General features: G+C 42.7%; 1 protein-coding gene across 16 annotated transcripts in view; it reads left to right on the top strand.

Annotated features, from left to right (window-relative positions):
- Positions 1-23455, top strand: part of EXOC3L4 (exocyst complex component 3 like 4) — an 82556-nt gene that overhangs the window by 48203 nt on the left and 10898 nt on the right. For 12 of the 16 annotated variants that reach the window (XR_011971862.1, XM_072630150.1, XM_072630145.1 and 9 more), the window contains 6 exons: positions 3134-3234; positions 4680-4775; positions 13803-13917; positions 19936-20055; positions 20206-20358; positions 20721-20842. Coding sequence is in view for 12 of the 16 variants with exons in the window: in XM_072630150.1 (XP_072486251.1) it covers positions 3134-3234; positions 4680-4775; positions 13803-13917; positions 19936-20055; positions 20206-20358; positions 20721-20842 (707 nt within the window). In the remaining 4 variants the exon portion in view is untranslated. Of the gene's footprint in view, positions 1-3133; positions 3235-4679; positions 4776-13802; positions 13918-19935; positions 20056-20205; positions 20402-20445; positions 20853-23455 lie in introns of those variants that run through there. The other 4 variants (XR_011971865.1, XR_011971863.1, XR_011971864.1 and 1 more) reach the window with 2 other exon arrangements.

The raw sequence follows: 23455 nt of genomic DNA, 5'->3' as shown, positions 1-23455 counted from the left end.
CCCTAAATTCTTTGTGCCTCCATTTCCTCATCTGTAAAATGAGGCAACGATATCTGTGTTCTCATATATTCACATATGAGGTAGATTCTTTTAAAACTAAAAATATTATAAAAATAAGAGCTATTACTTATTATATTCTAAGACTATAAACAGATATCACACAGGTTCCCCACCACTGAGCTAGATGATGCAGTGGCTAGAGTATTGGACCTGGAATCAGGAAGACCTGAGTTCAAATCTTGTCTTACTAGATATATGTCCATTGAAAAGTCACTTGATCTCTGTAAGCCTCAGCTTTCTCATCTATAAAATGGGGATAATAATAGCACCTGCCTCCTGAACTGTTGTGAGGATAAAATAAGATAATATATGTAAAGCACTTTGCAAATCTTGAAATGCTGTATAAATGCTAGCTATTATTATTATAGTTGCATGAGAACAGATGAGGTAAAGAAAATAGATCTGGCATTTCTACTGACTGAGAGGAAAAGGGAGCAAATGTTCCTGTGTGTGTGTGTGTGTGTGTGCGCGCGCGCGCGTGTGTGTGTGTGTGCGTGTGTGTGTGTCTGTGTGTGTGCGTGTGTGTGTGTGCGTGTGTGCGTGTGTGTGTGTGTGTCTGTGTGTGTGTGCGTGTGTGTGTGTGTGTGTGTGTGTGGTGAAGGATGAGATCAGACAAATGAAACATCTTCTCCAAGATCAAAGTGAGGGACTCAGGAAGGTCTGGAACACAGATCTTCTGATTCTTTTTGCCCCTCCCTTCCTCTTTCTCTTCCTCCCTCTCTTTTTCCATCCTTCTTTCCTTTCTTCTTTTTCTTCCTTTTTTCTTCCTTTTCTTTCTTTTTTCCTTCCTTCCTTTTTTCTTTCTTTTTCTTTCTCTTTCTTCCTTTTCTTTCTTTCTTTTTTCCTTCCTTCCTTCCTTTCCTTCTTTCCCTCCTTCTTTCATTCTTTCTTTCTTTCCTTCTTTCTCTTTAGGAATAATATGAGGTTGCTATCAGCTCACAGAAACACCAGATTTTACTGGAAAAATAATTTATTTTACTCTTATTTTTCCCATAAAAATTGCAGCCTATCAATTATATACAAAACTGAATGTCTGAGGCTAGTAGAGTATGTGTTGGCTAAGAGAGCATATTGACTCAATCACTTCTATAACAGAGATTATTCTATATTTGCAAATGTCTGCCATTCCACATGCCCATATTACAGATGGAACATTGTAGGGAAATGAAGAATTATCCTGGCTGTATATCTCCAAAGTCAAATTCAGTTTTTACATACATCGTCTCCTTAAAATTCTGATCTTCTGCATCACTTCCAGCTGCCAGGTCTCTTTCCATCATCTTGAGGCAGTCGGGTTGGTCTAGTAGAGTACAGGGCTTGGAGTTCAAATCCTGCCTCAAACATTGGGCTGTATGACCCTGGACAAGTCACTTATTTTCTTTCATCCTCAGTTTTTTCATTTGTAAAAGGGGAATAAAAACAGCAGTAATTCTTCAGGATTGTCAAGGGGAAACAAATGAGGTAATACTCATATAGTGTTTTACAAACGTTAAATTAAGTGTTATATAAATGCCAGCTATTATTAGCAGCCTGTGCTGGCACGATGAGAATCTAAGAGAAATCGAAATGCAGAGAGAGCAGGTGGTTTCAGGATGAGGAGCATCATGTTTGTATCTCCAGGAGCAGGATGTCTTAATTATCCACATTATGTCACACAATCCCAGAGCAAGTCTCTGGGGGTGGCGGAACTCAAAGTTTTAAAAACAAATGTGAAAAATTGTTTTTACATGAAAACTGGAAAATAAGACATACAGGCAATGGGGTATAGAAATTTATCTTGCCCTACAAGAAAATAGATGGGAAGGGGATAAGAGAAAGGACGAGTATGATAGAAGGGAGGGCAGACTGGGGAAAATGATAATCAGAATACACACTGTCTTGGGGTGTGAGGAGGGGAGAGATGGGGAGAAAATTTGGAACTCAAAATCCTGTGAAAGTGAATGTTGAAAACTAAAAATAAATAAATTAATGAAAAAAAAGAATCTCTGGGAGAGATGAGGATTGGCTGATCTCTAAGCGATGAGACAGGTCATTCAAGAAGAAGGACACAACTTTGATAGCCAATTTGTCTATATTGGAGGGCTGTGTAAGAAATCAGGAATTAAGCCCCTGATGTGTATGCAGAGCAAAATGCTTGCCATTGAGGAAGATTCAAAGTTTCAATAACACAGTCTCTCCCATAATTATAGTTTAAAAGGTGAATAAGATTTAAATATATTTAACTATAATACACAGTATTATGTAGTAAGCATATTTTGCTGAGTTATTGAGTCATTTTTTTAGTCATGTGTGACTCTTCGTGACCCCATTTGGAGTTTTCTTGGCAAGGATACTGGAGTGGTTTGTCATTTTCTTCTCCAGCTCATTTTACAGATGAGGAAACTGAGGCAAACAGGGTTAAATTACTTGCCTAGGGTCATACAACTAGTAAGTGTCTGAGGACAGATTTGAACTCAGGAAGAAGAGTCTTCCTGACTCCAGGCCTAGCTCACTAACCATTGTACCATCTAGCTGTCCCAATAAGTATAAATTAGCAAAGCATAAAACAAAATTCAAGGTGAAATCTGAGCATAAGATTGTTCCTAGGGGAATGGAGTTAGAGTTGGAAATGGGTGGGAGAGTAAAGAAGGGAGTGGGTAGAGGAGATGGAGGGTGCCCTTCTTGGAAGAGACAGCATTAGAGTTTAATTTTAAATGATGAATGAGTTTCATGTAAAGGATTCAACAAGTGAAAAAGAAGAGGGAGACCCCAAGGCATAGGAGTACAGGGTTGTGAAAGATAGAGAAGGTCAGTTTAGCTAGATCTAGAGTATGTGGAGGATAAAGCTGGAAAGGTAGAAAGACTCCAGATTGTACAGGAACACTGGGGAAAGAAATTGGAATTTTACTCTATCAAGTAACAGGGAGCCAGGAAAGACTTTGGAACAGGGGAGTGACATCACCAGATCCATATATAAGGGGAATTAATGTGACAGATCCCAAAAGATGTATTGAAGGGGAGGAGATATGGTAGTCATAAATTGGGGCCTCCATCAGGTACAGCTGTTGTAATTCTTCCTTGACCTCCTTCCCAGCTGATTGGGGAGCATGTGAACACAGCCCGGGCCATCTCCTCGGGGCTGGAGGCTACCACGCTACAGATCTTGGAGAAGTCATTGAATGAATTCATCCCCAGGTCAGTCACTCCCCAAAGGCTGGGCCCCGTATTCCATAGAGGGCCTCCCAAGACTACCTGAGGTGGGAACTCCTGCCTTTCCTTGAGAGGGAAGTAAGAGGGAGTAGCAGGGGAAAAAGAAATATCACCAAGTACCATTGATGCCTGGGGCCTCAAGGTCTCAGTTTTGCCCTCTGTAACCCCAGGATTTACTTGAGGCTCAAAGACGAATGCTTGATCCTAGTCTTCACAGTCAGAATTACACCTTACCCCCATGCCCACACCCCAGAGAGTCCTCCTTTTTTCCTGGGATCAGGGAAGGGACTAGGGGAAGCCCATGGTGGGGTTGGCTGGGTGAAAGTTGGGATAAGCCTTCTTGACTCCAGGTTCAGCACTCTATCCACTGCATGTCCTAGCTGCCCAAATACTATAATTATGCTTCATTAAAAGAATGCTTTCATTTATAATTAAAGTTCAAATCTTGCATACTCCTTTCATCTGCATACCCTGCCATCATTACCCACACTTCTCTTTGACCCCCTTTGCAATAATGAAGCACATGAATCACTCACTGCTTTACCTAAGAGGGCCATTTAGTTCTAATTAGAGGGAAATATAAATAAATCTGAAAGAACAGAGATAAGGGTTGGAACCAGTAATTCTGTGTACCTGAGAAGGGGAGAGGAAAGAAGCAGGGAGAAGGAGAGAAGTATCACCATCCCCATTGCTGTTTTTGGCACACACAGGCCATCTTTCTGTCTCCTCTCAGTCCTGGGTGGCTATCTCCGTGGTTTATGCCCCTACCCATAGTGGAAGGTGAGCTACGGATGTGGCAGCCTTTGCTCCCTCCTCCATTGGTACCCCACCTACCTCTTTGTGAATTCTTTCCTGCACAATGAGGGGGGAAGCAATGTTGTCCCTTTAAGGATCACACAGTCAATGAGAGCTCTTTCTGCCACCTGGAACTGATCTCCACTACCCTGTTACACCTGATCACTACCACCATTTAACCCATTCTGACACTGTTAGTGTTGTTCCAATGTATTCTGGGGTATTTTGGGTTATTCTTAAAAAAATTATTATATTCAGTATTATTAATATTAAATATTGTTACATTTACTATTTCTGTTTTTACTAATGTTCCTAGGCATTTATATTATATTATATTATGTCATGGTATATATCATGTCATATCATATCATATCATATTATATCACATCATTAAAACACAGTGGGTTTGGAGTCAGAGGACCCAAGTTTGAACACTGACTCTGACATTATCTGCATTACCTTGGGCAAGTCATTTCCCCTCCTCTCTGCCTCAGTTTCCTCCTCTATAAAATGAGGTGGTTGGGTTATATGGTTTCCAGCTCTTCTTTTGACTCTAAATCTTATGATTCTTTGACCCTTGGTTTGGACCAAGCAGCCACAGGATTTTTTTCCTCTTTCCCTCTCTCTCTGTGCAGGTTTGAGGAGAGGTTCCTGAACTTGGACACTGTGAAAGATCAGACCCTGTTCCTGCCTTACCTCTGTGCCTACATCACTGCCTTCCAGGAACTGAAGTAGGCTTCCATGTCTGGGGAGGATAGGGGAGGACACTCTCTAGGGGTTGGGGAAGAAGGGATACAAGGAGGCCGTTAGGTCATTTTCTGGTCAAGGCCAAAATCCCTCCTAAGTCATCTTCCACTCAACAAAAGTTTATTGAGCAGCTCTCGTGTTTAGAGCACTATATTCAACAATGGGAGAGATGCCAAGTTTAGGCAGACCATGGTCCCTGCCTATGAAGGCAGTTAACAGTCTGATAGAAGGATAAGGACATAGTCATCTGAAATACTTAATAGTACCTGCTAGGTGTAGTGGAGAGATGCAGAACAGGTCTCTGGGAGGCCTCAGGGATAAAGTTTATGGGGAAGGCTTCCTAGAGGAGGTGGTGTTTGAATGGGGTTTTAAAGGAGGAATAGAAATTGTTGATTAGTAATTCAATAGACTTAGAAAGAGGTGATGGGGCATTCCAAACATAGGGGGAGGTATGAACAGGAGCTTGGAGGCAGAAGAGGGTTGGGCATGTCTGGAGAACAGAAATTAGGTATTTGTTTGGAGTATGATGTGTAGAGGAAAGTAACAGGAGATAAAGCTGGAAAGGCAGGCTGGTGCCAGATGGTAGCAGGCCTCCAATATCTGGATGAAGAGCCTATACTGGCATTCAGTAGAGAGCCAACAAAGATTCATTTTAGCAGAAATGTGACTAGCTCTATGAGGTTATTCTGACAGCAGTATGACGATTAGATTTAATTGTAGAGAGAATGGAGGATAAAGATTCAGCTTTCTGGTCCAGTGTCTCTCTTTTCTCCCTCTCTCCTTCCTTCCCCTTCATCTGTTCCTCATCAGTGTGATTCAGAGGAAAACAACCTTTGATTCCATTTTCTCAGCCCTGCCAATAGTTCATTGGGTCGCCTTGGACAGTGATCTTCATCTAGGTGAACCTCAGCTGTAATAGAAAGTTCATGATATTTGTAGCGTGTAGACTGTATGAACAAAGAAATGGAAGTTATTACCAAGGTATTTTCATGCAGCTCTGCAGGAGGCAGAGGAAGAGCCCTGGTTTGGCCCCTACTCTATGGGAGCTCTTTGGCAGGTGCTCCAGACAAGGAGAGATAAGAAAAAGCCAGTTAGCTCTAACCACAACACCAGGTGTGGATAATATTGGATTGACAGCTCAGCCACCCAATGACATGAGTGGACTGCCAGATGAGAGGGTGAGCAGTTCCTCCCACTATTACCACAGAATCCCTTAGAAAGCAGTTAGCTCTTGGAACCCAAAATCATCCACCCTCCTAAGGTCATTAAAGATCAGCCTCCAGGCGCCGCTAGAGAGCTTGCTCATCTTCTACCTTCATCTGGTTGGAGGAACCCACCCCAAAAAAGGGGACATGGTGTCTTAGAAAAGCACTTGATTCGAAGTCAAGAGATGTGGGTTCAAGTCCTGTTATTTACTAGCTCTGTGATGATGGCTAACTCCCTCCCTTATCTCTGGGCCTCAGGTTTCTCATCTGTAAAATGAGAGAGCATTGACTCAGATGATCTCTCAGGAGCGGTCTGTTAGTGTTCTGAAGTTGTTAACACTTCAGTAATTGGGTAGGAACAAGAATCACAGGATTTAGAGATAGAAGGATTATCTGGGTCAGTGATCTCAACTTACAGATGAGGAAACTGAGGTCCAGAGAGGGCAACTCATAGAAAAAACCAGCTGTCCAAGTCCCATGTTTCCAACTCCATGGTAAGAGAAGAAAGGATTCATGGGAGAAAGATGTCCTTTGGTATTCCTGGGGATTTTTTGATGATTATCATGCCAACAGATCCTATTTCAATGGCATTTTATACTCCCATAAATATTCTCTCCACAACACCCTTATGAAGGAAGACTTGGAAGAATTTTTATCCCTCTTTTACAGATAAGGTAAGTTAAATGACTTCCCCCCAGAGAGAGGAAGTAACTAGCTCAAGGTCATAAAGTGAGACGGGGCAAAGGTGGAACTTGGAGGCAGACACCTTCATTCCCCATCTATTACTTGTCCAGCTGGGTGAAGTTAAGAATTATACTGCCACTCACTTGTCTATTAACCTGTAAGCTTAGGGGACTAGATTTGAAGTCAGAAGGCCTAGGTTTGAATACCAGCTCTGAAGTGACTACTTAGTGGTGCAAGTCACTCTCTTTTACTGGGACTCAGTTTCCTGATCTGTAAAATGAAGTGGACAGGAAAGATGATCTCTAAAGGTCTTTATTCACTTTAGATCTCTTACTTATCTACCACCCCCACCTCCCATACAGATACCATCAGGGTTGCTGCTTTGGGATCTTATAAACATATCATATCTGAGACCTGCCCCCGTCCCACCACTCCTGCCCTCCTTCCCCCCAAACCAGCTTCTTATAGCCCTTTAGTGTCTATTTCTAGACTCCTGGGGACCAGTTTCCCCTATCTGCAGTACTAGTTCAGGCCTCGAGGTGGCAGAAGGCCCCTGGGAATCACTAGTTCAAACTAGCAAGAATCAATGCACTAAAGAATCTGCAAACCTTTTATAGCCAGTTCAGGGAGGTCCTTAAATTCCCATGTTCCTAGTTCTGGACAGTGGAAGATTATAGAAGGGGACCATTCTGGGTCCTTCTTTCAGGAAAATCCCAGTTTGGAGTAGACAATAAAAAGAACCCCAGCCCTTAACTTCAGAATGCTTGTCATCTAGCTAGGGGAAAAAGGTGCATGCACAGCCACTGAGGCCAGTGTGGGATACCATAAGGGACAGAGACATTCAGAGGGGAAGAGCCATTGTGCACCAGCCCAGTCAGGCCTGGCTTTCTGAAGGAGGGGGCATGAGCTGAGCTTTTAGGGAGAGGCAGGATTGTCACAAGGGCATTGCTATGCCAACGTGAAAGGAACAGCTCACAAATAAAGAAAGGTGGGAATGAGCCTATGGTGTATTTGGCATAATGAAGACGGGCTTGATGAGACATAGAGATGTGTTATGAGATAAGCCTACAGAGCACGTAGAAGTCAGCGTACACAGGGCTTACATGCCAGGCTAAGACGTTTGTATTACACGAATAATAGGAGAAATAGGGAACCCCTGAAGATTGCCAATCAGGGAGCAACACCAGACAACAAGCATTTATTCAGCACCTAATGGGTGTCAGTCAATGGGTCACAAAGGCAAAGGTGAATCATTCCCTGCTCTCACAAGCTTGGATTCTAATGCGGAGTCAACATGTACTTATGAAAAATACCTATATACAACATATACACATAAAATAGATGTAACCTGGGATTCAGGCCTGGACCATTTGCATAAAACTTTCCACCAGTGAGGAAAGTCTTATGGAAATGATCCAGGCTTGAACTCTTGGTTACCTATACAAAGTACACACAAAGCAGACACATGATCTTGCTCAGAGCTATCAAATTATGAATTCGATTTTGGCAGTCTCTGGAAGAATGGGTTGAAGATAGGGAGACTGGAGGCAGTGGGGGTAGGCGTGCGACCTAGAAAACTTTGAAGAGCCTGAATGAGGGAGGTGGCAGTGGGAGGATAAAGATGGGGATAAATTGGGGAAATGGAGGGAACCAAACCAGTGCTTTACAGTGGATTCAATGTAGAGACGCATACAGTGCAGAAATTCTGTAGAGGTCAAGAGGACAAGTAAAGCAGAGCCAAGCACTTTAGGCCAAGGCATTTATAGGGGTAGGATTTGGAAATCACATTTTGTCGTTGTCATTGTCAGTCAATTCAGTCGTGTCTGACTCTTCCTGACCTCATTTGGGGTTTTCTTGGCAAGGATACTGGAGTGGTTTGCCATTTCCTTCTCCAGTGGGTTAAGTCAAACAGAGGTTAAGTGACTTGCCTTGAGTCACATAACTAGTGATTTTCTGAGGCCAGATTTGAACTTATATCTAAATACTTTGACCACATAATGAAAAGATGGGACTTATTAGAAAAGACCCTGATGTTGGGAAAGATTGAAAGTGAAAGGAAAAAGAGAACAGGAGAGGATGAGCTGGATAGATAGCATCATAGAAATGACAAGCATGAACTTGGACAGACTTCAAGAGATAGTAGAAACATGACTAATGTGAAAATGGGATTAATATAATTGTACACATACAGCCTATATCAGATTACTTTCTGTCTTGGGGAGGAGGGGGAGGGAGGGAGAAAAATTTAGAACTCAAAATCTTTTAAGTGTGAATGTTGAAAACTATCTTTATATGTAATTAGAAAAAAAAAATAAAATACTATTAAGTGAAAAAAAAAGAGATATTGCAGGATAGAAGGTCCATAGTGTCATGAATAGTCAGACAGGAATGAATGACTGAACAGCTTCTGGACTCCAGACAGCACTCTATCCACTGAGCTAAACAAGTGGCCTCAGAAATTATATTAGGGATCATCTATTTCCTCTTATGCCTATATTTTTTCTACAGTTAAGGAAATTGAGGCCCAGAGAAACTAAGTAATCTACCCAATGTCACATAAATTGTAACATAAATTTGAACACAGGTCCACTGCTTTATCTAAATCTATTGTTTTTTACTTATTGTATTGTAGCTTTAGTCATATCTGACTCTTTTGTGACCCTATTTGGGGTTTTCTTGGTAAAGATACTAGAGTGGTTTCCCATTTCCCTCTCCAGCTCATTTTACAGTTAAGGAACTGAGGGAAACAGGGTTAAGTGACTTGCCCAGGGTCACACAGCTAGTAAGTGTCTGAGATCCTCCTGACTCCAGGCCAAGTGTTCAATCCACTGCATACTCTAGCTGACTATCTATTATCTATCATCTAAATCTATTGCTTTTTATACTATACTACGTTGTCTCTAATAAAATACTGAAATTTTGATAGCCCATTAAGAAAGACAGAAAAGCCTTTATAAGAGTTTTAATAAGGTTTATAAGATATTTTCCTCAAGCCCCTCCCCCCTCTAAAAACCTATGAGGCAGGTATTCCATTTTACAGATAAGGAAACTAAGGCTCAGCAAGTTAAATGACTTGACGAAGGTCATGTAACTCATACTATATCATATAGGACCAAGGATCTAAGAGCTGGAAGGGAAGAAATCTAGTCTGACCTCTCAGGTGGGAACCTGAGGCCCAAAGGAAAGTGATTTGCCCAAAGACACAAAATTAATCAGAGGCGAAGGTTGGGCTTGAACATCTATCCTCTGACACCAAATCTGGTACATGTGTTATATGAATGGGAATCACTGGTGAATGAGCTCCTGAACTGAATTTCAGGCCTTGTAGGGCTTGACCAGACCCTAGGCATTGGCCAATTTGTCTGGCCTCTGGGAGGCATGGAGCATGGTGACTACCTAAGTAGCAAAACTAGATGGTAGTCATCCAAATATGGAACGGCACTGGTGTGGAGGACAGAGTCCTTGGAGCTCTGTTTAGGGTGGAAAGAATGCTGAGTTGGGAGTCAGGGGACATGAGTTCAGGTACAGTCTCTGCTATTCACTACTTCTGTGACCTTGGATCTCAGTTTCCTTATCTGTAAAATGAGGGGTTTGGATTAGGTGTCCTTGAAAGTCACCTTCCAGGACTAATTCTGTGATCTTATGGGCCCATGACCCATGAACACAGGGAGTCCCCAGGGGATGCATTTGTCTGACCAGTCTTTCTCAGTTTCTTTTGCTAACACCCATATTGCATTCACTAACTTTGGGTGTCCCCCGAGTATTTTTCCTGGATTGTCTTCTTTCTATTCTTTCAGTTTCAGTCTCTCATCATTTTCCATGAGTTCAATTATTATCTCTATAAAATGATTCCCAGATCTATATATCCAGCCTCAGTCTGTCTGTCTGTCTGTCTGTCTGTCTGTCTCTGTCTCTCTCTGTCTCTGTCTCTGTCTCTGTCTCTGTCTCTGTCTCTCTCTCTCTCTCTCTCTCTCTCTCTCTCTCTCTCTCTCTCTCTCTCTCTCTCTCTCTCTCTCCAGGAGCTACCAGGAACACCAGGAACTACCTATTAGACACTTTAAAGTGGATGTTTCCTAGGCATCTTAAACTCAACATATTCAAAAGAGAACTTTCTTTCATCTAGGACTCACGCTCTTCTGAAACATCACCATTACTTGTCAAGGTCATCAACATTCTTTACTCCTCACTCTCCATCATTAGAATATTCAATCAGTTGCCAAAATTTGTTTTTATTACCACAACTTATCCTTCTCTCCAATCATACAGCCACCATCCTAGTACAGGCGCTTATCACTTCTCAAGCACGATAAAGTACTAGCCTCCTAATTGATTTCCCTGCTTCAAGTTTCTTTTTATTTTTTTTGGAAGCAATTAGGGTTGAGTGGCTTGCTCAAAGTCACACAGCTAGTAAGTGTCTGAAGAGAGATTTGAACTCAGGTTCCAGCAGGGCCGCCTCACGGGCTCCGTTCCCTCAGGGGGTTTATGCAGAAACCTTCAACAATGGATCCGGGCTCCTGCCTGCTTGGGGAGCCCCAGTCTGCTCCCACCTCCACTGCTGCTTCCCGAGGGGGCCTGAGCTATGGGGGCACCCCACTCCCGTCTCGACCCGCCAAAGAGACCCTCTCACCAACCCTTGTCCCCTGTGGGTGGAGGGACCCGCGTGGCTGCTGGAGATTCTGTCCCTGAAGCCTGCTCAGATCTGCTCCTTTCGGTGCTGCGCCGCCGAGGCAGGGTTGGGCTCTGCTCCGGGTCCGGGGTGCCAGGGACCTTTTGCGAGAGGTTTTCAGGCTCTCTGGAACAGAAATCTCATCTGCTTCGCTGTTCTGTGGCTTCTCCTGCTCCCGAATTTATTGGCAGCTCTTTTCTACAGATATTTCATGGGCTGTGGGTTCGGAGCTAGGGTATTTGTGTGTTTCTACTCCGCCATCTTGGCTCCACCCCCCCAAAATGATTTTCTTAAAGCTCAGGTCTGACTATGTCAGACTCAATACCTTTCTCAATAAATTGCTACTCAATAAATTCCAATGTCTCCTTATTACTTCTAGAATAAAATATGAAATTCTGCTTGGCATTTAAAGCTTTTCACAGTTTAGTCCTTTCTTATCTGTCCAGTCTTACACATCCCATCTCTCCACTTACTCTAGTAGCTACCCTAGCCTGCTGGCTGTTCCTTACATCTCCCCTCTCCATGCCTTTGTACTGGCTGTCTCCCATGCCTGGAATAGTCTTCATCTTTATCTCCTCTTCTCAAAACCCCTGGCTTCCTTTTGAGCCTCAGCTCATTCTCCACCTTCTGCAGAAGGCATCTGTTGGTCTTCCTTCTGTGCCTAGGTTACCTTGAGTTTGTTTGTGTCTTATGTATACACCCATATCTGCATGTTGTCATGTTTCTTGAACACAGGAACTGTTTTGTTTTGTCTTTTCAATGCTGACACTTAGTCCAGTGGCTGGAGCATAATAGAGCTCAATAAGTGCTTATTGATTGGCTGATTGATTGAACAAAGGAGTGAAGCTTCTCTGCCTCTCACTCCATTTTGTCCCATCTGCCCCTGTTCCTATTTGCCTTGTCTAGCTTGGCCAGTGATTCTCTGCATGACCTTGGCCTAGTTATCTCTCTGCTATGAACCTCACCTTCCTCTGTAAAAATGAGGAAGCTGGACAAGATAGCTTCCAATCTCACTTTAAGCTCTGATATTCTTTACTCTATGGTGTGGTGTCCAGAAAAGCCACAGAGTAGGCCATGCCAAACTTTCCTCCTCTTCCTTCTCTTCCAGTGACCAGCTGCCCTTTTGAGATTTTTTCTCTCACATGCTTCATAGGCACACCCCAAAACAATCATTTATAGCTGAGCCAAGCCTACAATTCTGGGATTTTCCGGCCCAGTGCCCTCCCTTGTTGGCAGGCAACAGATGGGCATGAAACTAGCATTGTCATTCTCAGAGCAGGGGAAGATTAGGGAACCTTGGTGGAGGTTTCTTATCTGGAAATCCAGGGCCCTGTATTTGGGAGCGGGGCAAGGTAGTTCCCTGTCTGTGGTAATCTGTTTCAGGGTCCAGGTGGTGTCCACTGTAACTCTTACCCACATAACCTCTCTTAATGCAGGTCTTTTCTTCCTCCCTATCAAAACTGACCAAAGGATTCCCCACTCAACCCTGCAGGGCTCAATTCTCAAGATCGTAAAAGTGACAATTAACAAGGCTCCTTGGAGGCAGCCCAGTTAAGGCTGAAAGCCCAGGCCTTCAAAGCAGCAAATTTGGATTCTAGTTCCAGCTTTGCCACTGACTCTCTTTGTAACTTTGAGCAAGTCAATTCTCTTCTCTGGGCCTCAATTTCCCTATTCATAAAATAGTAATAGTTTTTTGTTTATAGAGGCTTTAAGCACTTTCAAAAACCCTGTGAGAGATGCAACAAAAGTCATCTTAGACAAAACGGAGTCTCAAAGAAGGGGGCTCAACTTGTCCAAGATGAAAGAAGTCAATAAATAGGAGATCTGTGATTAGAAAATTAATGTGCATTTTTCACTGCGCTCTTCTACCTCCATGGGCTTTGACTAATTGAGAGAAGCATTGTGGGGCAGTGAAACAAATGTTGTTAGATTTGGAATCTAGTTGGAATTGTTTCTTTTTCTTTTTTCTTTTATTTGGAAGCAATTGAGGTTAAGTGACTTGCCCAGAATCACACAGCTAGTAAGTGTCTGAAGTCAGATTTGAAGTCACATTTGAACTCAGGTCCTCCTGGGGTTCACTTCTCAGTTCTGTTACTTACAATGTCCTTGTGACCCTGGGCAAGTGCTTTAACATCTCTGGGCCTCAGAGGGGAAAGGATGAGAAAGAACTCATACAAAACGAAAAAATTTAACTAGCTGCCCTCTGAGATCCCTTTCAGCCTTAAAGCTAGAACACAGTAGTCTCAAAAGCCCTTTCCAGTTCTAATATTCTGTGAGGCTCACTGTACTCTTAGACCATTGTTTCAAGAGGATAGAGGGGTGGCGATTACAGACCTTAAAGTACAGAAGAGTATCTGATTGAGTGGACATGAAGGGATAAGCCTTCTCCCCTTCCCCAACTCCTGCACCTTGACCTGTGCTAGGAGGCTCACTTGCTCCTGGCTTTTTCTCTCCAGGACCAACCTACCCATCAAATTCCCAAGCAGCTTTACGAATGTGGGAACTACCCTGTCCAAGGTGATTAGCAGATTCAGAAAGCAAATGCTGATTCATTTGCGTCAAGAAACACAGGTAAGGACTTTGGTTCTAAGTTTCTAGACTCATTATCTGCTCCAGTGGAAGCCACCAATCTGTACATAAGGATGACTGCAGCACCCACAGGTATACCCAGCTATGGAATGAGCAAGGATGCAGGAGGCTGCTCACCAGCCAGAACCCACACTGATCTTTGACAAAGGCCAGGGTGGAAGACCTTGGCAAGTGGCAGGGGTTTTCTGGTAAAGATGGAGAATGATATGGGAAAGTTTTTTATTTTCCTCTCATTAGGGAAAATGTCTATATACAAAGATCCCTTTTGTAAGAGAGACAAAAGAAAGGTTGACTAGGTCCTGTGACAAAAGGTGGTATCCAAAAGGAGTTTGCATGGGAGAAGAGATGATATGTGGATGGAGACAATGTATAAGAGGAAGCAGTGAGTCAGAGGAGGCACTGAAACAGTGTATACTTGTGTCCACTATGTGAAGTAGGTTCATAAATCCTTGTTATCTAAACTAAACTGGGCCCTCATTACTGCATGGCAATCCTTTTAATCATCTCTGAGTCTTCAGAAAAGCTGCTTTGAAAACTTCTCTCTCTTCAAGATTCCCACTATACCTTCATGCCTTCTCCTCTAGACATTTAGCTTTGTCTGTTTGGCAGACAAGTTTGAGATCATCCATTGTGAACCCTCTTCTCTGCCATTCTCCATACTCCAAAACCTGCCCATGTCTTCACTCATCCTCTTCTCCTTCCCCAAAAGTCTCTGAGAATGAGGCAAATATCTCTTCCCCTTGCCAAAACTAACTCCTTTTGTTGTGCCTGTGACTATCTAAAAAATTCTGAGACACCATTTCTGGGTAATGCAATCGTCTTATTGGGCAGTTAGGTGGTGCAGTGGATAGAGTAGGAGTCAGGAGGACCTGAGTTAAAATCTCACCTCAGACACTTGACACTCACTAGCTGTGTGACCTTGGGCAAGTCACTTCACCCCAATTGCCTCATCTTGTGTCATCTCCAGTCATCCTGATGAATATCTATCTGGTCACTGGATGCAGATGGCTCTGGAGGAGAAGTGAGGCTGGTGACCTGCACAGCCCTCCCTCACTCAAAACAAAGTCAAGTGCAAGTCATGTCATCATTTCTCTGATGGCATGGTGTTCTTTGGCAACAAAGGATGAACATACACACACATATCATCTTATTAATAAGGCTAGCATATCTTTTAATAAAAGGAAGTTCATTTGGCTCTCTTTTTTAGAACAAAGACCCCTCATGGGGTCTTTGTTGGTGGGTTCACATGTTCATATGCCCTTCAAAGAGTAGGTGTTCCTGAGGGGTGGTAACTGGTGAACAATTAATGAGAAAATGAATATTGCAATGAGAGACTGGACTATATTATAATGAGGGTCTTGGGGTACATGACTTAGATTACCCAAGTCTTGGTCAGAGAGACTTGTCAGTTTCCATATCACCTGTCTGACAAAAGGGAGAATCCACATATTCCCAGGCCTGTCAGAGCAAACACAATGAGCAGCAGTACACTTTTTAACCCAAACTTAGAACTTCTTTTAATGTCTGATTAGATCTTGGTCTGGGTAAATCTTTAACAGAGATTTCCTACAACTGATTGGTTTCTGGATGAGGAAGTAGAAAAGGGGAAAAAACTTGGTTCTGATTGAATAATTAGTCATTAATACCAGAGAGAAATGATCATTTTTCACATTCCTTTTGTCTTATCCTTCCTTTGGGAACTTCCTATATTCATCATTCTCTCTCATTATCACTGGTTCCTTCCCTGCTACCTACAAACACGCTCAAGTCTTACCCATCCCTAAAAACCCTTGATTTGACCCTGCCACCCTGACAAGCCTTTGTCCCACATCTCTCCTTCCCTTTGACTGCCAAGTTCCTTGAGTTGCCCCTGCTTGCTGTATCTATTTCTACATCATCCCCTCAATTCTTAACTCCATGAAATGTTTCTGCCTACAGTTTTCTCCAAAGTGACCAGTGGTATCTTAACGGCTAAATGTAATGACCTTTTCTCAATCTTTTTTCTCACTGACTTCTCTCTAGTTTTTGAAACTATTGAACTATTCAATTTAATAAACACTTATTAAGCTCCAACTATGTGCCAGGCTAAGTGCTAAGCGCTGGGGATACAAATAAAAGTTCCTTGCCATCAAGAAACTTACAATGGAATGGAGGAAGACAACACACAAAAGGGAGGTAGAGTGGAGCCAGGGAGTCCCCACGTTATGTTCCAAGGAGTTCAGACCAAGCAGAGCTGCAGAGGGAAAGTAGAGTGAGTTGGAAAGTCTATGTTCTGCCCTCTATGAAGTGAAGCTTTCAAAGGAATTTAATGCTCTATGCTCCAGCCCTCCAATCAGAAGGGAGAAGGGGCTAAGGAATCTGTGAAGGTATTGAGTATCCAAGGCTGAGTTGAAGAGCATGATGAGATTTCTGGCGATCAGCTAATCCAGGACTTCTCCCCACCCCCACCCCAACCCCCTTAACCTACTGTCTTCTTTGGGCTCTCCTGACAGCATCTTCTCAAGTCTCCTTTGATGGTTCATTATCCATCTCCCATCCTCTAAGTACAGGTATTCCCCAGGGTTTAGTCCTAGTTTCCCTTCCCCTCCTCATTCCCCCCTCCCCTGATTCTCTTTGTCTCTCTGTCTGTCTGTCTCTCTCTCTCTCCCCTTCCCTCCCTCCCTCCCTCCCTCCCTTTCCTTATCAATCTCATTAGCTTCCATTGGTTCAATTATAATCTCTATGCAGATGAGTCCCAGATCTATGTATTCAGTACTAAATTTTCACCATGAACTCTGTAGTCTCACATCTCTAACTGTCTGTTGGGCATCTCTGCCTAGAGTTCCTTTTAGTACCTCAAATACAACCTGTCCAAAACTGAGATTATCATCATCTCCCCAAACCTCCTGCTGTTGCAGGCACTATTACCATTATGTAAATTAAGAGGGAAGTTGAATTCTAATGAATGGCATGCAGCTACTTTAGGATGGGTTAGACTGATTTATTGACATAACCAAGCAAAGGCTATTGGAGGGTTTGGACAGATGAATAGTAATTCAGTCAGGCACAGAGTAAGATGAGGCTTGCCTCTCCCCCACCTGCAGGGTAGCATGCTTTGGTTGGTGGCCAGATGAACAGTGTGAAATGTCCTATAGCAAAAGGTTCAGAGCTGCAAAAAGTCGAGGTTTACATGACATTTTCAGACCAAAGGTCTGTCATGGCAGCTTTCACATCAGGGCCAAGGAACGTAACCTAATAGCAAAAGACTGGGAAGTCCCTAAAATTTAATCAATTCAGAATGAGGAAAGTGGAATTATAACTATTTTACATCAGCAAGCTCACTAGAGATTTTCAGCAACCAGTTCTAACTAGAACTGGATGCAATTTAAACCTTAAGTATTTCAGAACTGGGGAACAGGAAACAGCCTAGGAGAGGGGAGCCATAGACTTCTCTGGCTATTTAGTTATTCTACTGGCCAGTCAGCCAGGTTCAAAACTTCAGGGTCATCTTTGATTTTTCACTTCCCATGCCCATATCTAATCAGTTAGTTGCCAATTCTTTGCATAATTATTTATTATATATTATTCATTATAAAGAACATATATTATGTTAGCAATATATGTATAAATATTTATTGATGTGCACATATAATATACATGTATATTTATATGTATAATGTATTATAAAATACATAAATAATGCATTATATAGTATATGTAATATATGACACATAATATACACATCATGTTATTGCATATATGATGTTATGCATTATACACATATGAATTATACATGTATATAAAATATATACACGAATATGTCTATATCACACACGTAAATAATATAATGATAGGCATAATTTATAACACTCATGTAAATAATAGGTGTGCATGTCCTTAATGTTATATTTCTATATGTATTATCTATAAATAACACAGTACAACATGTAATATATGGTTTCTATTATGTATGTGTATATGGGAGCATGTATGTGTATATGTTTATAATATAAATATAATATAATGTTTATAATATAAATGTATATACATTATATATGACATATGATTATGTATAAATATTTAATATACATGCATTGTGTGTATATATACATATACATAATAATGGGGATACTATATGCTCATTATAAATTCATATTTCCCCCTTTCCCCCAACTCTTGTGTAAGCTGTATGCATTCTGCATATATATCTACATCTATGTTTACATCTAATATCCATCTCTATCTATCTCTATCTATCTATGTCTAAATTGAGATGAGTGAGAGCACCAATAATTCTGTTATTATTATTCAATCATTTCTGTCATGTCCAACTCTGTGACCCCATTTGGGGTCTTCTTGGCAAAGATACTAGAGTGGCTTGCCATTTCCTTCTCCAGTTCATTTTACAGAGAAGGAAATTGAGGCAAATAGGGTTAAGTGACTTGCCCAGGGTCACACAGCTAGTAAGTGTCTGATACCAGATTTGAACTCAACAAGATGAGTCTTCCTAACTCCACAACTGATGCTCTATCTACCACAGCACCTGGTTACCCGTGTGCCAATAGTTAGATGATGTTCAAAAAGGTATAGGAGGTGCCGCATGGACTGAGGCTGAAAAGAGGCCTAGTTACAGAGAAGTAGAAGTGAGGAGGGAGTCTAATCCAGGCATGAGGCACAGTCCCCGTAAAAGCCATCAGCCCCATCCCCAAGGAGGTCCTAGTTTTGTTGGAAAGACAAAAATTGCCCACATGGAATATAGTCAGAGACTAGGACAGGATGTTCACTATTCAAAAGCCATATATTAATCACCTGCCATGACTAAGCCCCTGTGCTTGGCACTGGAGACACAAAGACAGATCTCACATTGGTCTAACCCCCAATGACCTTATAATCTTTTTCTTCTTTGATTTTTTTTAAATTAACACACATACATTTACTTGACCTCGGGCTTATTAAAGGAGTAGTTCAAGCACTTGTTACAATAAATAGCCAACATAAAGCCTCCAGCCCCATGTATCAGAACAGCAGCAAGCCTTGTTATCCTCAGCTTCTTTCTCTGGTGCTTATTCCTTGAGAAGTGGTATAAAGTTTTCTCTTCTTTGGCACTGCCTACAGTCTCAGAACAAGATGCAGTGTAGGCTCCTTCTGAATCAATGGAGTCAGGTAACATTGGTCCAGTTTCCAGTTGCTTGCTGGCAAAAATCAAACTTTGTAACATGGTCTTGGCATTGTCAATAGTATCAGAAAGTTCAACCTTCTGCCAGTCAAAAAGCCTTTGCAAAAATCTGGATTTTGTCTCTGGTCCTACCTCTGGGAAAGGTGAGGAAGAAAGAGGTAGATCCTGCATGGGAGAGGCTGGAGGCTCAGCCATGGAGCCCAATATGGAAACACATTTCAAGGCCCTCGTTGTCTAATGTGGGGAATGACAAGTATACAAATAACTGTGATAAAAGAGGTGGAAATAAGTGCAAAGAAGTGTGAGGAGTCTCTGGAGGGGGAGCTCGCTCTCAGACAGAGGTCAAAATGGGGATGTCAGGGAGGTGAGGATAGCAGAGGAAGGAAGAGGGTTTCACCAAGCAGAGATGTGCTGGGGTCTGTTCAGGAAAGAAAGGTTTGGCCTTTGGGAATACACCGAGGCAGGAGAAGACAAGGCAAGAGCAACTAGGAGCCTCATTTCTCTGGAATAGAGGCAGCAATGCATGCTTTACTTATGTTCCATTTATATACATTAGGGGGTATACCTTGTGTAGCAAAGAAGGTTTGGAGGTCAGGGGAGGGATGCAGATGTAAGTGGGTTTCCTGGAAGAAGTGAGACATCTTAGATTCTGAAGGTTAGGGAGGATTTGGATTGGGAGATGTTGGGGAAGACTACCTTTTCATAGTATTACATTAGGCTCCATAATGCATAGATGGAATGGGGAGGGAGAGAAGAAGGGTGTCACATTGTATTGGATGAGATAAGTCTAATGATCCTGTAAGCTGAGGAACAAGGTGTGAATGGATCTCTCTTTGCTCCCGCAGGTCCTATTCAAGGAGGTGGGCAGCAAGGCTTGGATGACTTCTGACAAGCTACAGCCGATCATGGAGAAGACTGTTACCTTTGCCCAGCACCTGAAGCACCTGGTTAAACCCCATAGTCAGGTGGTTCAAGGGTCCTGGGGATGGTCCTGGGAAGGGACATGGAGGGGAGAGGGGACTCAGAAAGAAAAGATTGAGAGGCCAAAGGCTTAGCAGGGAGGAAAGAATTATGGAGCCTTGAGGCTGATCTCTACTATCCTGTTCCTCTCCCAGGAGTGTCTTCAGGAAATCCACTGCTATGTGATTCGGGAATACGTGGCCCACGTGCTGAGGCCACGAGAACGACTTCGAGGAGTTGATCGAGTGGACAGTGCCCACAAGATGAGACAGGAATCAGATGCCATTGACTCCACCTTTCAAAGTCTGGTACTACCCAAGAGTTATCTCCTTTGGCTGCTGATGGGGTGTGGTTGGTACCATAGTCAGAATTTGTTGTTGTTCTGTCATTTTCAGTCATGTCTGACCCTTGGTGACCCCATCTGAGGTTTGCTTGGCAAAGGTACTGGAGTGGTTTGCCATTTCATTCTCTGGTGGATCCATTTTGTCAAGAAATCAGAGGTTAAGTAACTTGCCCAGGGTCACGCAGCTAGTGTCTGAGGCCAGATTTGAACTCAGGAAAATGAGTCTTCCTGAGCCCAACCCCAGCACTCTATCCACTGTGCTACCTAGCTTTCCCATCTTCCTCATGCTCACCCCTTTTTCTTATACTTGGTTTCTTGTCTTCCCAGGGCTCAGAAGCCTCTTGGCTGTGTTTGGTGATCCCCTGCATCTCAGATATCTTGAGTGAGACCAACAAGGAGGACATTAAGAAACATATTGAAGCCCTCGTTAGGGGTTACCCAGACGTCAGGTTAGTGCTGCCCTGCATCTGAACACTTCCCCAGGGTCATCCGCAAACACCGAGACCCCAAAGAAGGCATGCCTGTGGATGCGGACTTCTTTCAGCCCTGCATGCAGAGCCCCCTCCTTCTCAGCACTCTTGACCATCCAGTGCTCCCTTGACCCTCACAGCAGTCCTGCCTGGGCAAGGCAGTCCTTCCAATCAAGGGGAAGTGATGTCCAGGAAAGGGAAGTTGGTGGCAGGTCTAAAAGCAGCATTGAATAAGGGATTTAAAAGTCTGGATTTGGAGTCAGAAGATCTAGGTTTGAATTCTGGATTTGTAACTTTCATAGCTGTGAGACTTTGGATAATCTCCTTTCCCTCTCTGAGCCTTAGCCTGCTCATCTGTGAATTAAAAAGATTGATCTCTAAAGTCACTTCCAGCTCAAAGTCCCAGAATGTTGTAATCTTCTAAATCAGAGCTCCTGAATTCTACCCTAGGCTCTTCCCTTTGCCCTAGGCAGCCTAAAATGCAGGGAGACCTTGGAGGATAGTGCGTTAATAAAATAAGAACAGAGCCATGGTGGCTGAAGTCTACTGTGCTTCCCCTGGAACTTTAGATGATTCATTATCAGGGAGTGATCAAGTCCCAGCATAGCCAGGCCTTTCCCTGGAGAGACATACATCTCCCAGATAGGCACCTTTTTGTTCTAAGGAGGGAGGCAACTTCTGGTCTAGAGATAGGGTGGAACCTCTCTTCATCTCTAGAAAAAAATAAAATAAAATAAAGCCCTGCTCCACATTTCAGTTTAACAGTCCCCAAACACGCAGGCACATTATCTCTCTCAGGAAATCCTTCTTGCCATGGGTCTTCTGTCTCTTTACAGCCCCCTAGTCTGAAAGGAGTGACAAGGTCCTAGCTTTAGGCAGCCCCTGATCTTGGGAGTTGGGAGGGAGAAGAGAAATAAAGAAACAAAGGCCCTGTCTTCAGGAAGTACCCAATCTGAAGGGGATTACTCAAACATAGAATGTTAGGATTATAAGAAACCTTAGCAACCATCTCTAGGCCTTCCCTCTCATTTTATAGATGGGGAGACTGAAGCATAGGCAGGGGAGACTTGCCTGAGTCACCTAGCTATATTACCCTGAACAAGTCACTTAATGACTGTCGGTCCCAGTTTCCTCAATTATAAAATAGGCATAATAATAGTACCTAATTCCCAGGGTAGTTGTAAGGATAACATGAGATATTTGTAAAACACTGTGCAAACTTCAACAAGTGCTTATAAACACAGCAGTTATTACTACTATTGTTAAGATAGCAGCACCTGGAATTTGGGTCTTCTGATTATGTACCAAGGACTCTAGTCACTATGTCATGCTTTCCCTTCTACATCTTTATGGACTGGACACTGCTCCATCCAGAGAGACAAACTCAACAGAAGATCCTACCTTGGGCAAATCACGCTTTCTCTCTTGGCCTCAGATTCCCCCTCTCAAAAATGGGCCATCCACTGATGGATTTGAAATTCTCTTTCAATTGTGATATGCTGTGAATATAAGATTTCCACAGGGCATTAAGGGTGGTTCCAGGCATTTGGCCTGTCCCTGTTCTGTGAAGAAGTCAGGAAAGTCAGTTTGATCTTCCTCAAACCTCCTCCCTCTACCATTCTAGAAGAACAATCCCAGGCTGAAGTGTCGGGGGAGATATCTTAATGCTTAATAATTCCCAGAGCTGGAAGGGACTTCTGAGTAAATACATCTAGTTCAATCCCTCCAACCCCAGCCTCACTATCTTTTATAGCCTTCCTGATTGGGAACCAATAAACCTCCGTTCCAAATATCTTCAGGATTAAGGAGCTCACTATCTCCCAAGGTTGCTGCTTCCACTATTTTTCAGTTCTGATTAATTAGGAAATTTTTCCTCTTATTGAGCCAAAATCTGCTTCCTTATAAATTCCACCTCCCTCCACTCTCTTTGTTTCTAGTTTTACCCTCTGGGGCCCAGATGAACAAATGTATCCCTGTTTCCACACAATCACTCTCCATATACTTAATAATAGTTAGCACTAATCCACTGGAGAAGGAAATGACAAACCACTCCAGTGTCTTTGCCAAGAAAACCCCATGGACTGTATGGTCCATGGGGTCTCAAAGAGTCAGAGAAGTTTGCTTGCACTCACTATCCTTCCCAGGGTTTCAATGAATAAAATGTTTTACAAACCATTAGGAAGGAAATAAGCATTTATTAAGTACCTACTATATACCAGGCACCGGGTTAAGCAGTTTACAAATATGATTTTATTTGCTCTTCCCAACAACCCTGTGATATAGGTTGTTATCACTATCCCCATTTTACAGACAAGGAAACTGAGACTGAGATATTAAGGGATTTGCCCAGGATCACATAGCTAGTAAGTATCTAAAGCAGGATTTGAACCCAGGTATCCTTGACTCCAAGTAATTTTATTCACTGTGCCACCCAGATGCTGTTGGTGTTCATTCGTTTCAGTTGTATTTGACTCTTTATAATCCCATTTAGGGTTTTCTTGGCAAAGATACTGGAATGGTTTGCCATTTCCTTCTCTAGCTCATTTTGCAAATGAGGAAACTGAGGCAAACACAATCTGCTTCCTAAAAGGT

Source organism: Notamacropus eugenii, chromosome 1, assembly GCF_028372415.1.
Source record: "Notamacropus eugenii isolate mMacEug1 chromosome 1, mMacEug1.pri_v2, whole genome shotgun sequence".
NCBI lineage: Eukaryota > Metazoa > Chordata > Mammalia > Diprotodontia > Macropodidae > Notamacropus > Notamacropus eugenii.
Note: the sequence above shows the minus strand (reverse complement) of the source record. Positions and strands in the feature narration are given on the sequence as shown.